Raw genomic sequence first — 25,699 nt, forward strand, 5'->3', positions numbered from 1 at the left:
GACATTTGTTTTCATGTTCTTCACCTGCTGTTTAAAGCAAAGCAAAGCAAAGCAAAGCAAAGCAAAGCAAAGCAAAGCAAAGCAAAGCAAAGCAAAGCAAAGCAAAGCAAAGCAAAGCAAAGCAAAGCAAAGCAAAAAGCATCCATACCCCCAAACTGTATAATCAAAACTGACTGTTACACTGTTGTACCCTTGGGGTTTAAAGTTGTATAAAATACAAGTTCCCCAGGGGGAGCATGAAGACTAATAATGTTATATTGTGGCATATTTCATGACTTAATCTCTACTTCAACACATGCAAGGCCTAAGAGGCCTATTTATTTATTTAAAGCATTTTTACCACACGCTTTGGTCAGAAAACAACTCTCAGGGCAGGTTACAAAGATCAGTAGTAAAACAGATCTGGTGTACTATTTGACAAACATGACACATAAGCAGAAGGAATGGGAAGAGAGGAGGAGAAAAGCAAGCTCGTGCACTACTTCTTAAAGTTGCAGTTCTTATAACACGAAGCTAGGATGGAAACAATTCAAGGAGACTGGTGGAATGGCTGCAGTTGAGAGAGAGAGCCATAGGTGGCTGGTCTCCCAGCAAAGATGATGAAGTACCGTAGTTTTGATTTTCTTCTTTCCCTCTGCTCCTCAGTCTGATGTACAGGTACTTTCATTCCAAACAATTAATGAAATTTCCTTTCAGGGTTGTTCTTTTAAACGGTACACTTTTGTAATCAATTAAGAACCAACCATGCCTTCAAGGGCACCCTTATTGATGAACACTTCAGTAGCATCTGGCGTTTACCTTGTCTTCTAAGATATGTGGGCATTTGTCTTTTCTAGATGCATCTCATAAATTTTATAAATTCCCTCTAGAGATCCATCTTTGTACCTGCTGCCTTTGGAGCAATTTTAAAACTGCTAACCCTAAACTCATTTTTTAAATTGAAAATTTGCCAGGCACGTAGCCTGTGGTCTGTGAATAACTGCTTGATACCGACTTCATAATTCTTTATTAGATTGCATGTAAACAACCCTCAGATATGTAGGCTATTTCCACGCACAAAAAACCTGCAAAGGAACTTTTTTCTGCTTTCAGATATTGCATCTATTTTTGGGCACTGATAGGGCCAACATCCTAGGGAGTCTGAAAAATAAACACTCGCGATAAAGAATTTATACACCATGTTCAGGCTGCATCCGGAGGGAGAGGGAGAAATTCAGTGTTGCCCAATGTTAAGCCTTCCATCAGGACATTTCAGCTTTCCAGATGGAACATCCTTTTCAGTGGGGTGGGGTGTGGGCTGCCAACCCACCTAGAGCCAATTTCATAGGGGGGACCCTGATGTATAGACAGAAATCCCTGCACATGTCTTCTGCCATAGGCAACTGTTCGGTGAATTCCACCCAAAATACAGTGCTCACTTCTGGATACCACATATTGTAAACAACAACAACAACATCAACAACAACATCAACAACAACAATCCATTGACAAAATGGAGCTTTTTCAGAGAGTGGTTACTGGGATGGTGAGGGGTTTTGGAAATTGAGTCCGAGGAAAACCAGTTGGAAGAACTGGGAATGCTTAGCCTGGAGAAGAGGAGATGAAAGAGCGTTATGATAATAGACTTCAGTTACTCTCTTATTTTAGGGTAATCTTCCTATTGGCAAGAGTCAATTAGTCATTTTTAGAGGAGAACACACTGGAAACTTCAGTTTTATTCACAAATTCACTGAACAGGTATCATGGAGGTGCAGAAGCCAGGTTTTTCTAGTCCTAAAGCAACATTGGTAGTCCTCCACAATCCAAATGAGGTCCCTGTGAACTGCTGCCACTCAGTCTTCCTCACACAACTCATTCATATACTTGCCTATTCAGGCAAAACTTGTAGTTGTGATCTACATTCCAGGTGTCTAGTTGCTTGCTGTCTCTCTCATATATCTCTAAACACCCCACCCATCTGACTGCTTTGCCCCAGCATCATGTCCCAGAGGTGTTAGTTTGTTGTAATATGGCATAAGCTTTGAATAACAGAGGAACATAAATCACAACAGTACATTAATTTTCTCTACATACACGGTATGTTAACCTTTAGACGGCGAGTGCCTGGGATGTGTATCTGCAACAACAACAAGGTTTGGAGCATGCTTCATATGTCAACTAAAACATTTCCTCCTTTTTGGTGATAATGTAAGGAGCTGCATTCAGGTGGCAATCATTATGACTAAAAATGTAATTAAATCCTGCCCAATGAGCCCTTTCTTTCCCACCCCTGGATAAGCAGTTAATTAGCTATTTATGCCATAAGTATCAAATATCATTATACCCAGGGGAACAGCATAATAGTTCAAGTCTGTTTCTTTCCTCTTCCTATCTACAGCGTTTAGAACATTCAAAGTCCACATTCCTGAGATTAGGTTGCTGGAAAGAAAAATGCCATGTTGTCTTATATTGCAAAACCAGATGGCTTCTTTCTTCTTCTTTTTTCTTTTTGAAAGGACAGGTTACTGAAAAATAACATCTATCAATTAATTTTTTTAAAAATCCCCTTCCAGAAAAGATTCTGCTCCTGTAATAAGAAAACACCAGGTACAATACATCACATAATTCTGGATTGCCCTCTTCTCAATTAATTAATAGCTGGGGCCATTTCCCCTAGTATTATATCATACTTTTGAAGGCAATGACATTTACAGTGCATACTTCATCTACTTCCTCTGAATTAATTCCACTAGTTTCAATTCTGGATTAACTGGGATGACAATAAGATGCCGTGTCATATTCAGATGAAAACCTACTAAGATAATTGTATGACTCATCTGTTTTTTGGCATCACAGGCCCCCAAACCTCAGAGGTATAATGATCCCTAAGAATCTCTGGTTGGAGAGAGACAAATAGTTCTTGTGGGAGCCAAATACAGCTTGAAATAGGCATTGCCTTGCAAAGTATGCATCTGACTGATTCATTGGCATCTCTGGTCAACTAGATTTGGCAGGCCTGTGTGGAATAAGTGTAGAGCAAGGACTTGAAGGCAAAATGTGGTCCCACAGACCTCTCTATCTGGCTCATGGGACTCTCCCCCTCTTCCTGGCTAGAATTTGCCTTGAACTCTGATAATGTTTCTTGCTTAACTGGACGTTACCTGGAAGGAGGCCATAGAGAGGTGTGTGTGTTTGAATATAGAAACTAGCCTGCTATACAAAGGTAACATTCACATCCATTGCTCTGTTCCCTGTTGTCTCTGGCCCGACTCTCCATTGGCATATGGCCCCTGGGAAGTTGTCCAGAAGGAAATCATGGAATCATGGTGCGCAGCCTGGGAGTCATTTTGGACGCAGGTGAATTCTGTGTCCAGGGCAGCTGTCTACCAGCTCCACCTGGTATGCAGGCTAAGACCCTACCTGCCCGCAGACCATCTTGCCAGAGTAGTGCATGCTCTAGTTATCTCCCACTTGGACTACTGCAATGCACTCTACGTGGGGCTACCTTTGAAGGTGACCCGCAAACTGCAATTAATCCAGAATGTGGCAGCTAGACTGGTGACTGGGAGTGGCCGCCGGGACCACATAACACTGGTCCTGAGAGATCTGCATTGGCTCCCAGGAAGTTTCCGAGCACAATTCAAAGTGTTGGTGCTGACCTTTAAAGCCCTAGACGGCCTCAGTCCTGTATTCCTGAAGGAGCGTCTCCACCCCCATCATTCAGCCACTGAGATCCAGTGCCGACGGCCTTCTGGCGGTTCCCTCATTGTGAGAAGTGAGGTTACAGGGAACCAGACAGGGGGCCTTCTTGGTAGTGGCGCCCACCTTGTGGAACACCCTCCCTTCAGATGTGAAGGAAATAAGCAGCTATCCTATCTTTAAAAGACATCTGAAGGCAGCCCTGTTCAGGGAAGTTTTTAATATTTAATGCTGTACTGTTTTTAACATTTGATTGGGAGCTGCCCAGAGTGGCTGGGGAGACATCTAGTCCAAGAATCGTTTCAAACCCACGACCCTGAGATTAACAGTCTCATGCTCTAACTCCTGAGCTATCCCAGGTTCAAATGCAGCCCTTGGGCTGAAAAATGCTCCTCAGCCTTGGTGTAGACATTCAAGATTTGTGCATAGCTTTCTTTCAAGTCACCTTTAACTATGGTTTGCTTCCTGCCTTAGTACCTACAATCCAAGCTGCAAAGCTGTTACAAGACCCAATGAATCAACAGGATAAAATAAAAGGCTGCTGTGAAAAGTTACTTTATTTTTGTGATAATTTGGTGTTTTTGAGAATAATCAGAAAGGGAAGGAAGAGATGATGATGTTTCCAGAGCGCCTTTAGTTCTGAAACTATATTCTTTGAACTAAATGCTAATGTCTGCTTCAGCCAGCTCTTTATTATCTGTGTATCTCTGGTCAAAAAGGTGAACTGAGGATAATCTTGATTGCAATACATTGGCAAATTACTTGGCTTTCAGGAGGGGGGAGAGAGAGAGGGAGGGAGCATGCTCAGAGATTCACTGTGCATTCTGACAATTTTTCTGCCTGCTTCCCCCCCTCCCCCAATTTCTGGCAGTGCTATTGATTCTCACTTCTGTTTTTCCATCCACTCTTCATTTTTGGATGTTATGCCACTAACACATCTATTAAGCAAGGAGAGTCAGCTTCTCTACCCTGCTGCCTCTGTTCTTGGAGGAATGTGTTGCGATTCCCCCACCCATGTCTGTGAAAACCATTAACATTTTTCTCTTTCTTCAGCTGTGTTTCTGATGACTCTGTGAAGCAATACACATCCAAAGATCATCTGGCCAAGCACTTCCAAGTCCCAGTGTTCAAATTTGTGGGTAAGGACAACAAGGTGAGTGAAAATGCGTAGCAGCTGCTCCTTTAGCAGTTTGCTAGCAAAACATCTGACACATGCATGGACAATAGATGCAGGAGGTGCCCTTGAAGGATGCAAATCAGAGATGCATTGCCTTCTTCCAGTTCTTCATAAGGGATTTCACTTTAGGAAGAGGATAAGGATAACAGTTTGCTGGTTCCCTGACTTCTGGTTTTATTTCATACTTTCATACTGACAGTGTAGGAATGACAAAGTGGGTGATTGGGAATGTATATATGTATACAATGCACACACACATATAATGCAATAGAATGATGCAATATTGTCGCAGGCAGTCCCTCTTTCCTTCACTCCCTCCTCTGATGCCCTCTCACGTCTCTGCCTCCCAAAGGCTTCCATAGCTGTTTGTTGCAGCAGCCCTGGTTACAAGCTCCTCAGGCGATTGGTGCCTCTGGGGCTGGCCAAGGGGTGCTTCCCAAGCCCCTGTGGGGCAGTGTGAGGAGGCACCTCTCTTTTGGGGGGGAGCGAAGAGACTAGGGGCAGCAGCAGCAGCTGCCCAGAGGCCTCCCAAGGAGAGAGGAGAGGAGAGGAGGCTGAGGAAACACTCCACAAGGGGTGGTATTTGCAAAAGGGTGAGAGGCTCTGCTAGCTCTGCAGGCAAGGGGTGACATAACCGGGCTCCTGAGCCCCATGGGGTGCTGCAGAAAGAATGTAGTTGGTCAAGGGAGCCGTGGACTCAAAAAAGATTGAAAACCACTGGTGTAGATATTCCCTCTACTTGGAAAAGAGACAGAACTTTGTTAAGTGCAGCGGAAGCTGAAATTATGTTATCTGTTTAGCTTGTTGACACCACTTTCAACTCCTGTTCAGGAATTGAATACTGCTGCAACCTAAAATTACGTACAACCTGTCTGGTTTTAAGATCACCACCCTGATCAAAACTTTGTGACCTATCTGTCATGCTTTTTTTCCTTTCTTATTTAAGCTCATTTTCAATGCAAACAATATGCAAAACATGTACGCAAAAGTCTGGCGGTTTGGAGTGGAGGTGTCTGCCGGATCAATACTTAACCTGCTTTGTTTTATGGCATAAAATCCCAGTGCAGCCTTTTCAGTCGATTTCTTCTTCTCGGGAGCAGACTACACTGAAGATAGAAGGAATACTAAGCCCCAGGCAGAATTATTTGTAAGCCTCATAGCCTAAAAGGCTCCAAGCCTAGCAGGTTGCTTCTCTGAACTTCTGTTTCAGACATGCCACTGCAGAAGCCTATAGGTTGCATGTGATTGTGAGGCAAAACAGGGTGTTTTCTGAGTTTCTGGCTTCTGTACAAATACTGCTACCCCCCACCAACCTGAATTCTTTCCTTTACCTAGCAAATCCCTGGATTCTGCAGATGTGCGTGACAGATTCCCCCAGGCCATTTGGGATGCTTCATATTTGTTTATCTCTTTTTGTATTCAGGAAGTGTTCCTCCACTGCCGTGTCCTTGTGTGTGGAGTGACAGATGAGAGGTCTCGCTGTGCCCAAGGCTGCCGCAGACGGATGCGCAGATGGGCAGAGTCAGAGGAAGAGGAAGCCAGTCACATGGCTAATCGCATCCTCACAGGTGGTCCCATTAGAATTGACATGGAGAAGTAGATCTATCTCAGCCTTCACCAGCCTAGATCCCACCAGACTACGACCCCCGTTTTGGGCCTACAGCCTCCATGCTGGTTGAGGCTGATGGGAGTTGTAGTCCAAAGCATCTGGAGGGCACCAGGTTGGCAAAGGCTGTCTTATCTTGTGAACATGCTGTCTCACTGATGCTTTCTCCTATGTACCTTCGATAGTGAGCAGTCATCTGTGTTTGGCAAGAAAATAAAGGCAACAAACAAAACAAAACATGTGATTTCCTCTTTCCCCAGTGAAAGCCTATGATCTTTGCTAAGGTCAGATTAGATGCAATCTCATCCAAATGCTGTTTGATGTCTGATAATGGACGGTTGGAGCAAAATTAAATGGGCCATTTGAATCACAGGGATGACAATGGTACCAATTTTTGTTAGAAATCATTAGTTCAAAGAGCATGTAAAATGTCCAGATCTATAGCATTTTCATGAACAGGAATTTGGGTTTTTTACAAGGCTACACTGACATAGAGGAGGGGGACACTGTCTGCAACATACCAACAACTTAACTAACACACTTTATCGTTTTTAGGTGTTGATCAACACAAACTAAGGGGTGCAGAGGGTGCAGAGTGGTTCAAAATCTAGGAGTTTTGAACCACTTTATAGTATTTAAATGGTGAGATCCTATATCATCATGACCTAGAAAAATCTTTCCTAAAGCCAGATGAACCAGTGGCATAGTAATTTGCAGTCTGGAAAGGTGTTGAAGCTCTTCACAGCGACAGATTCATGAACACCAATCCAAATGTCAGTGTGATAGATCTCACCCAGTAAAAGATGGCTGCATGACCACTGAAGCTCATAGGATTAATTGAAGTTACTGGATTCGGGGAAAAGAAATGCAATGCAACTCTATTACTGTCTGCTCAGAAGTAAGTACCACCTTGTCCAATAGTGCTTACTCCAAAGTAAGTGTGAATAGGGTTACCAACTTAGTCTCTATTTCCTATTCAATAAATTTTGTGGACTTCAGTGATACTGTTGGGGAACATCTTTCTCTATAGTCCACAAAGTACTTATGCTAGAATCAGGGCCAGTCCTACCATTAGGCAGAAGGGGGCAGCTGCCTTATGCAGCAGATGCTGGGGAATGGGCAGCTGTTGCCTTCAGGTGAGATGCTGCCTGCAGGTGTAATAAAATTAAACTTCCAGTCAAGTTGGTTTCAATATATAGAATGGGGGGAAGGCTCCCTTTTGTCCTTCAACACAAGCAGGAAAATGCCTTTGGCAAGCTCTGGCCAGGAAAGTCCAGAATTCGTGTTGTTCCCCTTTAAAGCCTTTGCAATGTCCTCTTCCTATATCTTCTCTCTACTTTTTGTAAGGATTATTAAGAAATATTTTGTTGGTTGTAGCCAAATGCCTTGCATAGGCTCACAGTCAGCACTGATGTAAGATATATGCACCATGTGTTCAAACTATATCATCTACACTAAAAAAATTAAAAAATTAAAAAGGTTTGGAACTAGGTGCTGAAAATTCTATATGTTTTAACTTGCTAACTGTGTATTACTAGGAAGTTCATTAATTGTAGCATTCTTAGTGTGAATCTCCATTCTCCATCCCAAATAACATAGAATTTATGTTTTGTAATGTTTTGATCATATTGCTCTCATCATGCACACCTATTGTTAGGAATTTAAAATATAATGATAAAAGGCAGTATAGGAAACTGATGTAGGGCTGCCATTACCGGGATTTCAAAGGTGGAATTGACATATGGGGGGAATTTCCACAAAGCTCAACAACTAACTGATGGACCTACCAAACATCAACCCAGATGGAGGAATGAAATATTTGGAGACAACACACTTATCGCAGGATAGCCTAAATAGGGAGGGGGGTTTATTTAGTTATGGGATCATGGAAAAGAGTAAATACTGTACTGAAAAGAGTAAATTCTGTAAGGCATTCATAATGTAAATGGACGGACAAGTTCAACAGTGTTAAAAACAGCTCCAAGAGTTTCAGATAATCAAGAACCAGAGAACATAAGTTTAGGTGCAGCAGGATATGTTTAGAAAAGGAATCATGGTGTTATTTTATCAGAGGGCAACAGGCAAAATATCAAAAACGTTCAAATTTGGGACAAGTGGCAATTTGTGTTTACAGAGAAATAACCTAGAGGGTCTAAGAGTTATATTTTGGAAGAATGAGGATGGTTCTAAAAAAATATATAGTAGTGCCACCCGAAGTTGTAAAATAATAGTAATCCTTTGTAGCTAGAAGAGTGCATCGTAAATGTTACTGGCAAGCTCTGATGTTATTTTGAACTATATATGTTATTTAATAAAAGTTAGTTTTACAATGGCCTACCATAATAAACTTTTCAAATAGTCAATATACCTTTGTTTCTTGTTATTAAGCAATATGTATGTTGCTTCTCTTTAAGTGGAGCAATGCCTTAATGGAAATAAAATTAAGAGTAACTTCAAAACCCACACTGTGATCTTGTCATTCTTCCCTCTTTTTTTGTCTTTTGGGAAATCCCCAGAACCAGCCATTATGTGTGCTGTTGAGTAGTCCATGATCCAGGACTACTGGTGCAACCCTGCACCTGTTTTTCCAATAGAATGGGATTCTCATGTCCCTTGACTGGCTCTACACCACTATGGCAGCATTAAATGTCTGGTGATAACAGCCAGTCGGATGTGTGAATATTTGTTGCAGAAATGTACTATAGCCAATGTCACGTTTTCTCTGTATCCTTTGTCACATCTGGAATGCTCTCACACACACACACACATCGCAGTTGGTCTTCACTGAGGTTTGTCATTATGCCAAACAGATGCTTTGGGAAGGTGAAAGAAGTTGTCAGATGGAACAGACGAGGGTGCCGGGCCAAGGCAATCGGTTCCAGTCTTCAAGCTGCAATTAAGGCATTTGCAGTGATCGCAATGATCTGCTCCCCTAATGTAACCGCTGCCAAAATTGCACCTGTGTAGGGAGTAGAGAGCGGACCCGCTTCTAAGCAAGTGGGCGCATGAATTCAAAGCTATCGCTGTCAGGCAGTTTGACGCTCACCTCACAACTCTTCCCGTTCTTCCTCCTGACAAATGCAAGCGCTTCTTTGGCTGTCCATGAAAGGACGGCAGCCCAGAGTCCTCACTGTTTTAAATACGGCGTCGGCTACTGATTCACATGCTGGAACAGAGGACAAAGAGGAGCATGTCAGGGCCAATCAACAATTTCCACTGTGTGCCTACTGAGGTTTGGTCTGCTTCTCTATAGGCAGCTGCTTGTCATACAGACAGCTTCATGATCCATCATACCAAGGGGAGCTGGTTTAGCTCAATTGGAACTGCCAGCTGAGAAGTGCTAGGCTATGGAGACATCCTTTACATCCAAAGTGCATGGTTTCCCCTAAAGAATTCCCAGGAATGGTGCTGGGAACTGTAGCTCTGTGGTGGTAAGCTACAGTTCCCAGTTTCCTGTGTCTGGTGTAGCTGATAAGCAGTTCTGTCATTTGCACTGCAAATTTCTTTGTTTATTGCTAGGATTTCTACCTCACCTTTCCATAAAATAGCCAAAGACTATTTTGTGGATGCTCACTAGAATATCACACTATAATCCAGGGGTGGGGAAACCTTCAGCCCAGAAGGCCATATCTTTATCTCCCCTGAACCTCTTGGGCCAACTTTGCCAGGTGGTGATGGGGAACCACTCACTTGTCAATCATCTGAAGTCATGATGATATTGGGTTATTGACACATGTCATTGTTGACCCATGACGATGGTGCTGTGCCCAGTTCTACCCAAACATCCAACAGCCACCTGATAGCTGGGTGCTGTGCCTAGGACTCAGCAAGATTTCAAAGCCCAGTGCTTGGGAAGCAGGTTGTCAGGCTGGTTGGGAAGTGCTGCACAAAGCATTCTGCAAGTTCTCCCCTCAGCGCTTGCCAAGCATTAATCATAGGGTTTGCAAAGCCCTTTGCGTAGCGTTTCTGAAGCACTCAACATCTGGTTGTTGGGTGCTTTGCAAGCACTGCACAAGGAGCTTTTCAGGCACTAAGTGCCTGCAAAGCCCCTTTTGGCCAAGCTCCGCCCTTGCCTTCCCCATCAGGTGTAGGGCAGGTGGGCGTAGCTTGCCCCAAATGCCAAAGCTTGCCAAATGGAGAAGTCTGGCAGGCCAAATTTGGCCTGTAGGAGAAAGGTTCCATACCCCTACTATACTTGACTGTTCCCTTTCTTATTAACAGTTAAACAAGATACTACATTTATAATTTGACTCTCTCACCCTTCTTCTTTTTAAGTAAATAGCAGGTTTGTGTGCATGTGCTGCCTCCTCGAGAGGTCCGAAGGGTGACAACACAAGAATGGGCCTTCTCTGCAGTGTCTTCCCATCTGAGGAATGCTCTTCCCAGGGAAGTTCACCTGGCGCCTTCATTATACACCAGGCAAAAATGTTCCTTTTTAACTAGGCCTTTGGTTGATTTGATTGACATTCTATGCCCTTTTAAATTGTGGCTTTTGGGGGGGCATTATTGTGTTGTTGTTGTTTTGATTATGTATTTTGCAGTTTTATATTTCGCTTTTATTCTGTGAACTGCCCTGAGACATCCAGGTATAGGGCAGTATATTAATAATAATAATAATAATAATAATAATAATAATAATAATAATAATAATAATAATTGTAATAATTTTTTTAAAAGGTTCCTGCATCCCTGGCAAAGATGTGATCTAGGAGTGCAAGGGGAAGACCCATAATTAAGTAGGGAGTTTCATTACTTCAATTCAATATAATTTTTGATCCTCATGGTGTAGAGGAAATCTAGGAAACTGGGAAGCTGGTATATCTGAAAGGTTTGAATGGCCGACGGGGAAAATGGTCAAGGATGGTTGAAACTGAGCAACACCTGCAGATTCCCCATCCCTGATGCAAGTGATGAATTGCTAAGATGCTCACAGCATATAATCTTTACAGGGCAACTGGCATGATTTTTTTCTTTGGTTTCTAGTAGGTTGTGTACACCTATAAGTACTAAAACCACACACGTTTCATCATCCTAATGAGACAGGAAGCCAATGATGAGGGAAACTGTCTTAGAGAATCTGCTGAGCGTCTGCATCAGCAGCTCTGAACTTCCCCATTTATCTTAATTGTTACACTTGGAAAATAAATTAGTGACCCCTTTGCCATCTAATTGCTGGAAGCTGAACCAGAGAGGGGTAAATGGTGTTGGGGGCGGGGAGAGAAAGGCTAGACACTGTGGGAACAATATTTTTCAAAGCAGCACACATTAGGCAGTACACTCCTCCCCCTCCCCTGCCCACTTATTAAGATTCCTAGGGAATCTTTCTGAAAATCTGCTCATCTACACAGGAGGAGTGAAGGGGGAGAAATTGATTTAGTTTGCATTTTAACGCTAAATCCCCAAATTCTCCCACTACAATACTGAGATGCTTCTTGGAAATTGACTCATCTCCAGATTTTGCACTGCATTTCTCCAGCCAAAGAATATGTACAAAAATGTAATATTAATGAAAGCTGCGCATAAAAACTCACAGTGAAGGTAACATGCCTTCTGTTGGGGGAAATTGCTCTCGAAAATGAATAAACTAAAAAAAAAAAAAGTTGACTGCGACAAGGTGTGCATCAGGAGAAATGCATACAAATATGCCTGAAGACTTCTTTTTAAAAAAAATAAAGGATTGAAAACATATGTAGAAATACAAGTAACCCAATTTAAGACTGGAGAAATGGGAAAAAACAACCAACATGGACACATCTTCCTATCCTTACACTGAGGCAGCTAATTGGCAGCTCCTGAACCCAACATTTGCCTGGGGTCAGACACAGACTACATGTTTATGGCCACATCGCAACATACATTTAAAGCACTACACTACTACTTTAATTATCCATGGCTTCCCCCAAAAGAATTCTGGGAGCTGTGGTTTGTTAAGGGTACTGAGAGTTGTTACAGGACCTCCTATTTCCCTCCTAGAGCTACAGTTCACAAAGTGGTTTTACCATCAACACCTCTTCCTAGGCAACTCTGAGAATTGTAGCTCTGTGAGGGGAACTGGGGTCTCCTAACAACTCTCAGCACCCTTAACAAATGACAGCTCTCAGAATTCTTTGGGCGAAGCCATGGCTGTTTAAAGTGGTAGCATACTGCTTTAAATGTATGTTATGCAGCTTATGTTTGCCCGGTCCACTTTCCATTTGTAATAGCTCCTGCTGATGCTATGTAAAAGTGTGGTGTCTGAAGTGCTAGCAAGTATCTTTGGTGCTTATTAAAATATAATTTGAAATACTATTACCTGGCATTTTCAGAAAGTAAAATTAAAATTATTTTGCTTTCCCAAAGCAGTTTATGTGCTTCTTCATCAAGCGTAGACTTACCAAGCTAAAGGTTGTCCAATCACAAAAATAATAGCCGATTTGAATTCCTCACACCCAAAAACATGTTTTTGAGACTGAAGAAACTTGAAAAAATTAAGTTTCACCCCTTCAAAGGACATTCCCTACTGCCTCATTCCCACCAACTGCTTAGGAAGTTAGCCATCACTGAGTTACACTTCCTTCCACTTAATGCATCCCTGGGTGGGAAACTCACCTGCCACCTTGGAGACGAAGCCAAGGCTGCGCTTGAGGTCGGAGCAGATGGACTGCAAACACCAGCGAAACTTGGCATCGCAGCGGTATTTGTTGGCCCCGCAGGTATCATAGCATATATCCAGCTGGTTGCAACACTTAGTCATGGCAGGGATACCCATATCCAGCTGTACATGAAAGGAGAAGGAAGAAAAGATTCTCTGACACACAACATCGCTTCCCTCCCTCCCCTCATATTTCTTCTCTGAATGCTGTTTATAAAATTTAATTTTGCATGGATTAGCTGCAACGGATTGAACTGCCTGATACTGACGGTTCTTAGGAGACCAACAGGATGAGAAAAACATGCTGCAGTGAGATTAAACAATAGCTAAACCACAGCGTCTAGGACTTGCCGATCAGAAGGTCAGCAGTTTGAATCCCCGCGACGGGGTGAGCTCCCGTTGCTCGGTCTCTGCTCCTGCCAACCTAGCAGTTCGAAAGCACGTCAAAGTGCAAGTAGATAAATAGGTACCGCTCTGGCGGGAAGGCAAACGGCATTTCCGTGCACTGCTCTGGTTCGCCAGAAGCAGCTTAGTCATGCTGGCCACGTGACCCGGACTTCCTCGGCCAATAAAGTGAGATGAGCGCCGCAACCCCAGAGTTGGTCACAACTGAACCTAATGGTCAGGAGTCCCTTTACCTTTACCTTTATGCCTATCAAATAGCCATGTCACTTGTCTTGGGAAACAATGCCATAGTTCCTTGTGCAGAGCTAACATGGTGTCCTTCAGATTTTGTAGGCTCCCAATTCCCCTCAAAGGAGTAACATTGGAAGCGGCCTCATACCAAATCAGACCATTGGTCCACTAAGCTCAGCAGTGCCCACAATGACTGGCAGGAGCTCTCCAAGGTTTCAGGAAGGGGTCTCTCCCAGATGTAGCGGGAGATGCCGGGGATTGAACCTGGCACCTTGTTGGTTACCTTTGTCTTAAATCAGCCTCTGGTCAAGGCTGATGGGAGCTGTGGTCCAAACCATCTGGAGGGCACCAGGTTGGGGAAGGCTGTCCTAACATGTGGTTGCCCATGGCTATTGACTACAGAGATGGCAGTTAATACAAGAATAGGCTTGTCATCATCCACCTTCGCCACAGATGACCTGAATATGTCAATGAACCACACATATTTCTTTTCTTGGTCAGGTAACACCCTGAACACAGTGAAATATATTTCATTTGCTGACCAGTATCAAAGAAGGACGAATCTTCTTCAAGGAAACATCAAGCCACGTATGGCGAGGCTTCCACTGACAAGGAGCAACTCACGTTTACAGAACAAGGGGACACTGTCATTTATATAGGGTTCTTCAACATCAACTTCGTTGGACTGGTCATGTTGTGCGGATGCCTGATTATCGTCTTCCAAAGCAAGTACTCTATTCCAAACTTAAAAATGCAAAGTTTAATGCTGGTGGTCAACAAAAGAGGTTTAAAGACTCTCTCAAGGCAAATCTTTAAAAACTGACAACTGGGAAACACTGGCCTGAGAGTGCTCCAATTGGAGAACAGCCTTCACCAAAGGTGTCATGGGCTTTGAAGACACTCGAACTCAAAACACTCGAACGAAAGGGAGAAACGTGCTAAGAGGAAGGCACGTTTGGCAAACCCTCACCATGACCAACTCCCACCCGGAAGCCTATGTCCCCACTGTGGAAGGACGTGTGGATCCAGAATTGGCCTCCACAGTCACTTACAAACCCACTGTTAAAATCCTGTTTATGGAAGACAATCTTAATCGGCTACGAGTGATTGCCAAAGAAGAAGAAAAGAAAAAGATATTGCCCATCTGCCTCAAACTGCCAGATGCTGAGTCCCTCTGAGGCGATGGTGCCAGTTGGCATTTAGGACCAAAGCCCATCAGTTACAACTCATGCATTCCAATCTGGTCCACATCCAGGTACCATGTCAGCTCTTTGGAGTGCTTTTCCACTCGTTTTTATTACAGATCCCGCTTTCTTTCATTTTTGCCTTTCTGTAATTATGAAGATAATTGGAGTCGTGAATCCTGCATCCATTTATGCAGTCCCCATCCAGAGGATTTATTTGTTCACCACAGCAGCCACCAACAGTTGGAAGCTAAATGCTCGGGTGACTGGCCAATCAAACAGTAAATTATACGGGTAGCAGTCAGTTGAGACGTGATCGCTTTGTTTGCCATCAGCAGCCAGCCGTCACCTCTGGCACACACAAGGCAGACAGCTTGCACTTGACATCAGGATGAGAGTGGCTGTCTGGGCAAACATTGAGTGGGACGCTCTTCCCATTGGGAGAGCCTGGACAGATCAAGGGACAAAAAGCACCAAGCAATCACAACCCTGCCTGAAAAGGCAAGTGTGGTTAGTAAATCATTTCACTGGGTAATGAGATGTTAGCAGTACATACACTTTCGGGTACCTTGAGACCCAGGAAATAGGAGCTGCAGCCATTGGGTTCTGGAGACTTGTAATCTGGCCTGGCCATTGGTGCTTTCCCTGTAAGACAAGTGGATAACACACCCAAAGAAAGCATTAATAGTTCTAGATGTGACAGCCTTGGAAAGGAGGACTTTGTACAAAGCTTATTGCAGGGCTGGTGAGCATCAGGAAAGGACTGGCTTGGCTTTGCCAAAGAGCAAGGAATCAATTTAGTTGGGCATCCTTGGGAACAGGACTAGAAGCAACAGCTGAAGGCCCCAGGGGGCTGGAAGGGCCCTTTAGCACCAGGCGGTGGTGAAACTTGAATCCATCTACAGTAGCCACCTGATCTTTTAAGTGGCCCAAGATGTAAGTCCCTGGCCCATAGGTCAATGAAACCTCTAGTGTTCATTGATCTAATGGCCAGGGCATTGCATCTGGGTGATGTAAGATGGCAGGCGGCCACCATAAATAGGAGTCAAGCTTTGCCCCTGTACAGAAGGGCTGCTGCACAGTAGAGGGTACTGAGTAATGTCACTGCTACAACAAGCAGGATTGGGCCCTGCCCTCGCTGATGGATATTGGAGTCCCCTGACTGGCACTGTTCCAAGTGTCCCCCATAGTCTGTTGCCAAACAAGTTTCATAATATAAAGTTGAAGTCATTCATATCTATACATATCCATATCCTTTATTTCATGCTATTTACAACAGACTAGAATTGCAATTAAAATTTAATTTTGCAAAGGTGTTTTTAAAAATCTAGCAAAGTGGTTAATTCCAACACTCAACATGTAAAACATCCATTTCACATTCAGAATTGAAATACTCATTTTGAAAGGGCGTTTCCTGTCAAAATTCAAGTGTTGACATCTTGTTTTTTATTTTATCGGATGTAAAATGTAGTATTTCAAAAGATGTCAACAGTCAATGAGCAAATATGTGTCTCCCATAAGTAACATTGCATGCTAACAACCCAATACTGTGGGTTCTCTGTTCTCTGTACGATCCAGTTCATGTATACAATGGAAATGCAGTTAGGCCAAGAAACGCAATGCATTTCCATCTCAGGGTTTTTGTACCTTCTAAAAACTTAGGACTCCCCCAAACTTGTAACTATTCCGTGTGTGTGTGTGTGTGTGTGTGTGTGTGTGTGATGCCTTTTGGTTGCCTAAGCAATGACACTCATACCCTGAAAATATAGGAATCATTCTCTCTTTGTTGCCCTTCAGAGTGTTAGGGTGTGGAAGAGTGGTCTGAGGTACTGCATTATTTACTTTCCAGGAGCCAAATAGTCTGTGGAAGTCCCTGTACTTCAGATACGGACAGAAAGTTCTTCAAACTTTCACTGGTTGCCAACCTAGCTGTCAGCATTCCAAGAACAAACGAGGGGCAAGATGCCATAACCCTTGATGACATGTCAGATGCCATATCATAACAGGATAAATCCCTCCCTTCATTTACTGGCACCGGTCCCCCATCCCCTTGGTGGATGAGCCAACGGAGATCATTGTGAGATCCTGTCTTGTGGGCACCTGGTTGGCCACTGTGAGAACAGGATGCTGGACATGGCTGTTAACCCAGGTTTGCAGTTGAATGTACACCTGACAAACAGCTGAATCTTTGATGAGCGTCCTTGTCTGCATTGCATTAAAATGTACAGTGTTACAGTGGTACCTCGGGTTAAGAACTTAATTCAATCCGGAGGTCTGTTCTTAACCTGAAACTGTTCTTAACCTGAGGCACCACTTTAGCTAATGGGGCCTTCCGCTGCTGCTGCACCGCCGCTGCATGATTTCTGTTCTCATCCTGAAGCAAAGTTCTTAACCCAAGGTACTATTTCTGGGTTAGTGGAGTCTGTAACCTGAAGCGTATGTAACCCGAGGTACCTCTGTACCTCGGTTTTCGAACAGCTTAGTTCACGAACAACTTGGAACCCAAACGCTGCAAAACTGGAAGTAGGTGTTCCTGTTTTCAAACTTTTTTTCAGAAGCCGAACGTGCTCTGTTTTGAGTCCCCCTGTGTTTCCTGTTGCGCTGCTAATTTGCATTCCCCCCATTGTAATTCAAACCTTGCAGTGTTCTAAGGTGATATTTGGAGCTTATATTTGGTGCTTTTGTTTTTGCTATTTATTTTGTCTTTTTGTTTTTGAGGCTTTTTCAGTTACGGTAATCTGTTTTTGTGATTGTGTGGATCCCAGTTCGGCAACTGACTGACTGACTGACTGATTGATTGATTGACTGCAGAAATGGATAAAAGCCCCCTATGCAAACAATGACTACCATTTGTGCAGGTAAGAAAGAAAATTAATTTTAATTTTTATCATCTACAATACTGTTTTATTTATTTTATAGTACAGTAAATTGATTATTGCTTTCATTTTGTGGATCAATGGTCTCATTAGATAGTAAAATTCATGTTAAATTGCTGTTTTAGGGGTTGTTTTTAAAAGTCTGGGACGGATTAATCTGTTTTGCATTACTTTCTATGGGAAAGTGTGCCTTGGTTTTTGAACGCTTTGGTTTTGGAACAGACTTCTGGAACAGATTAAGTCTGAGAACCATGGTACCACTATAATGTGTGAATTGAACCCAAACCATCTGTAGCACTGGGCAGCTGCACATATTACAGAAATACTCAGTCTGCTTGTTGTTTTTTTAAGATGCAAAGCCTTGAGGAGTTTTTGTGACCCAGAAAAGAAAAATCAAGGTGAATAACAACCGTCCACTCTGGGGGAAGAAATGAGCAGCGAATTGATTAACAGCTCCTGGGGACTCTATTGGTACCAATTTCAGAGGTTAATGGAGTGTGGGAGGCACCATAAAAGCAAAATGTATGGTTGTAACTTGTTAGTCTCAACAAAACAAGAAAAAAACAAAGTTTTTGGCCTCCAAAGAGATTGTGGATGTTCTTCACTATCCCCAAACCATTCTAGACAGCAAATGTTTAGTGTTTCTACTCCTAAAGAATAAATCTGAGCTGACCAAACCAGCAGTCTTGGCTGCTTTGCTTAAGGCTTTCTATCTAGTGACACAAACCACATGCACAGTTCCAGAAGCTGCATGCAGATGGGAGCTGCCCATGTAGCACTAGCTGGTGCAAGCAATTTCTAACCCAGCACCTGGAAGCCTGATTCTCGAAGTCCAGTCTTCATCAATCTGTTGCCCTTCAGATATTTTGGATAGATGGGGATGATGGCATATCCTCCAACATATACCCCACACATCTTACTGGGTTGCCCCAGCCACTCTGAGCAGCTTCCAACATATATAAAAAGATAAGAAAACATTAAACATTTTTTTTTAAAAAAAACCTTCCCAATACAGGATTGCCTTCAGACACCTTGGGGGTTGGCTGACTCCATACCCCCAACATTTCTCCAGTGAAAATAGGGACATTGTAAGGAAAAGCAGGACATTCAATGATCAAAACAGAAACCGGGATGGATTCTCTAAATCAGGGGCATCCCTGAAAATTAAGGACACTGGAGGGTTGTTGTCCTAAACATCTGAAGGACAGCAGATTGGCAAAGGCTGCCCTGGTCCATTGAACTGGAGAAGACAGGTCTGAATTTTGAAGTATCTGTTGCCTGGTTCAGGGAGAAGTCAAAGGATATATTTATCCATTCTAAATAGGTGAAATGAGGATTACATAAACTATGTTACTGATGATGGCTTGGAAACTTCAAGCAGTATGTAGCCCAGATCAACAAATATGCCTAGCCAAAGTGTGCAAGTTCATCAACCATAATAAAAAAATGACAACAAGATGGCTATGCTCTACCTCCCAGTATACCAGCCACAAGAGTTGCTGTGCTTAGGTCCTGCTTGCAGGGTTGCCACAGGCATCTGGTTGGTCACTGTGAGAACAGGGTGCAGGACATTTGGGGAGCCCTGAAACTTGAATTGTTATGGGGAGCCCCTTTGCAACCAGCAACGAACTAACCACTGTTACGTTCTTCAGTGGGGCTGTTCACCTTTACAACATCTGTGCTATTGACTCTCAAACTTTGGGGTTCTTGAAATACATGCAGGAACAACATAATAATCAATTTGAGTCGTGCAACTCAATTTGCATCTACTAGAACCATTTTTTTAAAAAAACATTGTGGACTAAAGTCGCTTCTGGGGCCAGTCCAGGATTATGGGCCCTGAAGCTTAATCTTCATTACTTTCAGAGCAGATCCACCCCTGGCTGGACCTATGGACTCATCCAGCAGGCCTCTTATGTAAAAAGCAATATTCTGGTCAACTATTGAGAAGCTGATATAGGTTTGAATTTGCCCAGGCTATCACTAACTGGAATGAAACAAGTGCTAAATAGAAGTGAAAGCAGAGGAGCTTACCATATCTACACCGGTACTGGCAGACGCCATTCTTCCCTCCTAGCAGCTCTGATACGTAGTCTAAATAGGCATTCACAGTCTCAAAGCCATCCCGGATGGTCCCAATACCCCAATCTGAAAAAGAGGCTTCCTCGGGCACTGCTGATGGATGGGCTGCGTTGTCCTGAATTGTCTCTTCAGTGCCTGTCCCCACGGCCAGAGACATGCAGAGAATCAACAAGCTGCCAAACAGTTTCATTTTGAAGCAAATCCAGGCACAGGGGAAGTTTAGCGGGACAGCGAGGGGTTAGTGAAAAATGACAACTGAGCTGCTCCGGAGGTTTTACACGGCCTGTGTGTACACCCTTCTCTGGTGGACTTTAAACGCTGCTGCTGGGGCAGCAGGATGAGGTCACCACAGTTAAGAGAGAGCACAAAGTTCAGATACTTTGGTCGAAGCATAACTCAGTGCAATGGGTCTGTTGCCCAATATTTAAGGCTCTTTTATTTGTTCCCAGGATCACCCTGGCTCAGAAGATGGCACAGGCCAGGTCCTGTAACCCCCAGGACTCCAACAGCATAAAACACATCTGCTTCCAAAGCTCCTTGAACATCTCCCATCAACCCACCTCATTCTCCCCTTGTTGTTGTTTCTTTTCCCTTACTCCAGCGCTTCTCAAGTAAAATATGAAGCAGGGAGATGTGGTTGTGATCAGTGGAGCCTAGTCTACCTCAGTTTGCCCTCTTTCGGTCTTCACTTGCCTTCCTTCCTACCTGCAACCATTCTAGTAGTGGTACTGCTTGCCAACTTCCTTCTCATCAGCCTCAGACCACATTCTCACATTTAAAGAGCTATGATACTGCTTGGCGATGGTTCCCCCAAAGAATTATGGGACCTGTAAGGGTTAAGGGAGCTGAAAATTGTTAGGAGGCCCTTCTTCCACTCACAGAGCTACAATTCCCAGAGTTCCCTGAGGAGAGGTGTTGACTGCTAAATCACCCCGGGAACGGTAGCTCCGCTAAGTGCAGGTATTTCAAGTTACGGTAATTACAGACACATGTGTGCGCTTGTAATGCTGACATACACCAGTCAAAGGGACAAGGAAATGGAAGGGGTGTGACTACAGTCACAGAACTGTCCTCAATCTGGATGGGGGAAAGCATGATAACATCAACATGCAACCGGTGGTGTGAAGAGCCTGCTACAATTTTGCTTCAAAAAGGGTTGGAACGAACAGCAGCTATAGCATCATAAACGGCAGAGCTGCAAGAGTCTTCTGTCTCCTGTACCTGAGTTCAATGGGACTTACAGGGAAGCGCATATAGGATTGTAGCCTAACAGATTTGTTGCAGCATAAAGCAGTATGTAAAGTTAGTGTAGGTTAGAATTTAAAGCTTATGCCACAATACATCTGTTAGTGTTTGAAAGTGACATATGACTCTTTCTTACTGCTCTCCTTGCTCAGGACTGGTTAGGAAGGAAACAAAATCAGTCTTATCTCTCTCTCTGTGTGTAAGGCATGGGGCAACCCAGATACATATCAGTGAACTTCATCAGCCTTGGGTCATAATAGCTGCTGGCTGATACCAGATTTATTCAGAGAGTTCCTGACCCAGCATTGACTTTATTTTCTGTTTTAAAGACTCAAAAGGGAGAATTAGCACACATAGATGATGATGATGATGATGATGATGATGATGATGCCTTTTCCACCAACTGGGACTCATGGAGGCTTATAGCTAAAATAGAAACAGCTAAAAACATAAGGGAGGGGAAGCAATAATTTAAAAGTCAAATAAACATTAGATAGATGATAGATAGATAGATAGATAGATAGATAGATAGATAGATAGATGATAGACAGATAGATAGATAGATGATAGATAGATAGATAGATAGATAGATAGATAGATAGATGATAGATAGATATAGATGATAGATGATAGATAGATATAGATAGATAGATAGATGATAGATAGATAGATAGATGATAGATAGATAGATAGATAGATAGATAGATAGATAGATAGATAGATGATAGATGATAGATAGATGATAGATAGATAGATAGATAGATAGATAGAGATAGATGCTATATAGATAGATGATAGATGATAGATAGATGATAGATAGCTAGATAGATATAGATAGATAGATAGATAGATAGATAGATAGATAGATAGATAGATAGATGATAGATAGATGATAGAGAGAGATAGATATAGATAGATATAGATATAGCTAGATAGCTTGACAGATGATAGCTGATAGATACAATATATTAAAACAGACATATAATTGCAATAAAAACATCACAACACCAGCCCTTTCCTTTAAAAGAGTCCATTCCCAAAAGGCTGTTTTAATAGATGAAAGTCTTCACCTGCCAGCAGAAGGACAACAAGGAGAGCCAGTCTAACCTCTCTAGGGAGGGACTTTAAGTGTCTGGGAGCAGCCAATAAGAAGGCAGCAGTTTGAGAAAATATGATGTGAAACACTTGCCCAATACCACAGAGTCAGCAAAAGCCCCCAAAATCAGGGACAAATTTGCTGCTAAGTGGATACCGTCATTCTACATACCAGCCAAGGGAGGCCTGCGATCCCTCAGTCTGCCTAGCGCTAAGGAGAGACACTGCTGCTCTGCTTCTCCCTTGTCTCCAGGATGAAGGCAAGAAAAAAAAGATGGTATCTTTTAATGGACTGACCCAAGCTTCCAATTTTCTGCAAAGTCACGCATTTAGATCTGGTCATGAAAGCTTGCAAAAAGCATAACATTAGAGGTGGCATGATAAAAAAAAAAGCCGTCGTATATTCTGTGAAGAACCTCTTCGTATCTCCTGCTTATTATCTCCTGCTTCGTATCTCCTGCTTATTCACATATATTTTCCAGTTTTCCAGTTAAAGCAGTTATCAGATTGACGTGACCTATCCAGAGCAGATTATGAATTTCCTTTTTTTTTTTTTGAGTATCTGTTATCAGGAAGTGCTGAGGTAGAGGAAAAAATCAGGTTCAAGAGTCATGTTGCCCAGCCTGCTTCATTTGAAGGAGCAATTAAAGTACCTCTGAGCTGAATCATCTCTCTGCATTCAGGAGGGAGCTACAACGGCACCGCTTTCAGAATCCTTATATACAGGTTGACACTTTTGCTTTATATGGATCTGCCTGTAAGCCCCAAATATCAAATGTGCATCCATTGAACACAATTTAATATATTCAATGCATATTTAACATGTCTCTTTGCATGGCTCTCCTCTTAGCACTAAACCATGACTGCTCGCTCTTTTCTCCCATTAAATGAGAACAGTACGAACAGAGTCTTGCAATCCATCACCAGCCATGCTTTTCTGCTGCTTCCTTTAGCACACATTTAAAGTATATTCTGTGCACATTTAAAGCCCTTGGCTTTCCCCTAGAGGATCCTGGGAGATGTAGTTTCCCCCTCAAAGAGCTACAATCCCCAGCATCTTTTAACAGTCTACAGTTCCCAGGATTCTTTGGGGGGAAGACACGTGTGTTGAATGTGCTTTCAATGCACGGGGTGGTACTTTGTTTTGGATAGCGCCACAGTTACTCTTCAGCCTTACGAAGAATGATGGAGAATCACATAACTGGCGTTTGTATCACACCCTTCCTCTGGAGAGTGAAGCCAACGTTAAGGCCCTCCATTTTGTCCTTACAACAATCCTGTAAGGTAGGATGAGGAACTGTGGACAGCCCATAATCCCCTAGTATGCTGCCTTTTTGAGGCCAGGTAGGATCTGAACACCAATTTTCCAGTCTAGGTCCACTCACTTGCAGTAAAAGCAGTTTTTGTGAAGACTTTTGATTCAAAAGTGCCTGTGGCACCAGGCAGCAGCCAAATTGCCAGTTGAAGGTGCTGGTGAGTTATGTGGCCCATTTTACAGAATGAAGCACTTCCTGCAAAGTGTTGCCATAGCCTTGTGTCTGAAATCTTGACAGCTGCTGGCTGTCTGCATTGACAGCACCAAGCTAAATGGACCAATGACTTGACTTTGTGGAAGGCAACTTCCTGCGTTCCTTTAAACAGCTGCACCTCAGTCATATCTGCAGTACTACATGAGTGTGGGCATCCTGCTCTAAGATGCATCCACTGTATGGATTTAAAAACAACACCACATCTGTATGATTACTCTAAAAGAGAAGTGTGTTTCTAACTTAGAGAAGAAATGAGATGGAGTGGTAGCCAACTATGCATTACTCAGCGTATACCCATTGAAATGAAACATGGCTAAGTCAGTTCCATTGATTACGGCGGGTATTCTCTGAGTAAAGCTTAGTTGAACACCACCAAATATAGGACAAAATGCATTATCCCAACTGGATTCCTAGAAGACAAATTTGCCTTTGCAGTCTTTGCAGAGTAGGCAGGAGCCAGGAATAAGACATGCGGAAAAGTAAACAGCTTCAGCTTTGTACAGTTTCACAGGCAACTGGTTTCATTTGGCAGCAGGGAAAAAATACAGGTTCAGAGAAACAGGTGGGTCAATTGGCTAATCCTCATTATCAAATGATGACCTGAGCAGTATTATTTTGCTCACAGTTTGCTCCTTTAAACCATCTTTTTAAAAATAACAGTGGGAAGCGAAATGATGATAAACTGGTTCAAGAAGTTCCAGCTGTATTGCCATGTCTAATGTTTATATAGTTAACACTTGTGGGCCCAAATTCAATTAAAGAAATATTCAGATATCACATCTGGCAGTTCAGTTCCAGCTACGAACGCAACTAATAAAATGATTTGTGCAGTCGTGTTTAACAAGTTAATCCAGTATGGCTTTTAATAAAGAGTGTGCTGTACCATAATGATTGCTTCCGATTAAAAGCTTTCCTCCTTACATTGGGATGAACAATGAGCACAGGAGAGATAAACATTCAATGCTGCAAGGCATCCTCTGAGAAGGGGGTGCAGGCAGAAACAAGGGCAACAACCTGTCAGCTTTCCATATCTAGAATACAGATTTGTCAAAACTGGAACAAGTCTGGCTCATGAAAGCTTCACATCTCAATTTTGTGCATTGCAGTGCCAAATGCAGACATGTTGAGTGTGTTATCAGTGGCTGGATAGCCTTGTTCCTGAATTAACACCTCTGCATGGATCCGATCCTAAACTTCTGCCTTCTTGTGGCTGTATGCATTTGTGAGAAAGGCTTGGGGTGTAAACCCTGAGGGGAAAATCTGGATCTGCTGCCTTGTGGGACATCTTTGGGAGAAGAAAAGGCTAAGGAGTCAACCCTACACATATCCAGAGTGGACTCCCTAAGAAGGTAGGACGGTGCCTTCTTTGACTACTTCCAACAACTCCTTCAGCCAAGCAAGTGCCAAACATGTTCTGCTTTCCTTTGGATTACATCAGCAAGGCTCAGAGGAGGGTTGTGCCGCCTGGGCAGCCCACGAGTTCCACACACACTGCCCTGAAAAAGTCACTTTGGTTTTGTTGTTAATACAGCAGAAATGATGCAGGAGGCAGCAGTTCTGTGTTCCTGGTCTCTGCAGCCATAGCAGGTGCTGTGATTCTCCAGAAGTTCAACATGAGGCGCACTTCATTCTCTCTCAGGACAGACGAATGTCAACAGAACGTGAACCGAAGCTTGGGAAATTCCCAGTCAGCTCTGCCAGCTCCTCTGCTTTTCTCTGCTGATGTCACCTGTGGCTATTGTGGTCTCACAGGGAATGCCACAGTGCAGCCTGCGCTTTGAAAAAACAGACTGGCTGTTGTGTGAGCTCGTGCCTGTTGTGATAAAGCTTAAATGATGCAAAATGGTTGTCGCAGACCAAAGACAGGCAGCTCATTAGCACCTGCCCCTATGGCCGCTAACTAAATACACCATGGAGTATTTACTAATTGCTTTAGAGGACAAAGTTAAAAAATGGCCTA

At 43.1% G+C, this 25,699-nt stretch overlaps 2 protein-coding genes across 7 annotated transcripts in view; one reads left to right on the top strand and one right to left on the bottom strand.

Moving 5' to 3' along the window:
- Positions 1 to 6,698, top strand: part of OIT3 (oncoprotein induced transcript 3) — a 33,899-nt gene extending 27,201 nt beyond the window's left edge. For both annotated transcript variants that reach the window (XM_081861870.1, XM_081861871.1), the window contains exons 8-9: positions 4,732 to 4,831; positions 6,279 to 6,698. In XM_081861870.1, coding sequence (XP_081717996.1) covers positions 4,732 to 4,831; positions 6,279 to 6,455 — 277 coding nt within the window. In that variant the 3' untranslated portion in view covers positions 6,456 to 6,698. The remainder of the gene's footprint in view (positions 1 to 4,731; positions 4,832 to 6,278) is intronic.
- On the bottom strand, positions 1,097 to 20,171 carry PLA2G12B (phospholipase A2 group XIIB). 5 transcript variants are annotated; one of them, XM_081861991.1, is made up of 5 exons: positions 19,823 to 20,171; positions 15,469 to 15,557; positions 13,050 to 13,215; positions 9,508 to 9,627; positions 1,097 to 1,586 (listed from the first exon to the last, which is right to left on the bottom strand). In XM_081861991.1, the coding sequence occupies exons 1-4, from the start codon at positions 20,058 to 20,060 to the stop codon at positions 9,509 to 9,511; spliced, it is 612 nt and encodes a 203-aa protein (XP_081718117.1). In that variant the 5' UTR covers positions 20,061 to 20,171; the 3' UTR covers positions 1,097 to 1,586; position 9,508. The 5 variants fall into 5 exon arrangements, with proteins under 5 accessions (XP_081718117.1, XP_081718116.1, XP_081718118.1 ...); XM_081861990.1 differs by lacking the exon at positions 1,097 to 1,586 and adding an exon at positions 5,014 to 5,961; XM_081861992.1 differs by lacking the exon at positions 1,097 to 1,586 and adding an exon at positions 6,471 to 6,657.
- Positions 20,172 to 25,699: the final 5,528 nt, after the last annotated feature.

The sequence above is a fragment of the Podarcis erhardii genome (assembly GCF_964252035.2).
Source record: "Podarcis erhardii genome assembly, chromosome: 5".
NCBI lineage: Eukaryota > Metazoa > Chordata > Lepidosauria > Squamata > Lacertidae > Podarcis > Podarcis erhardii.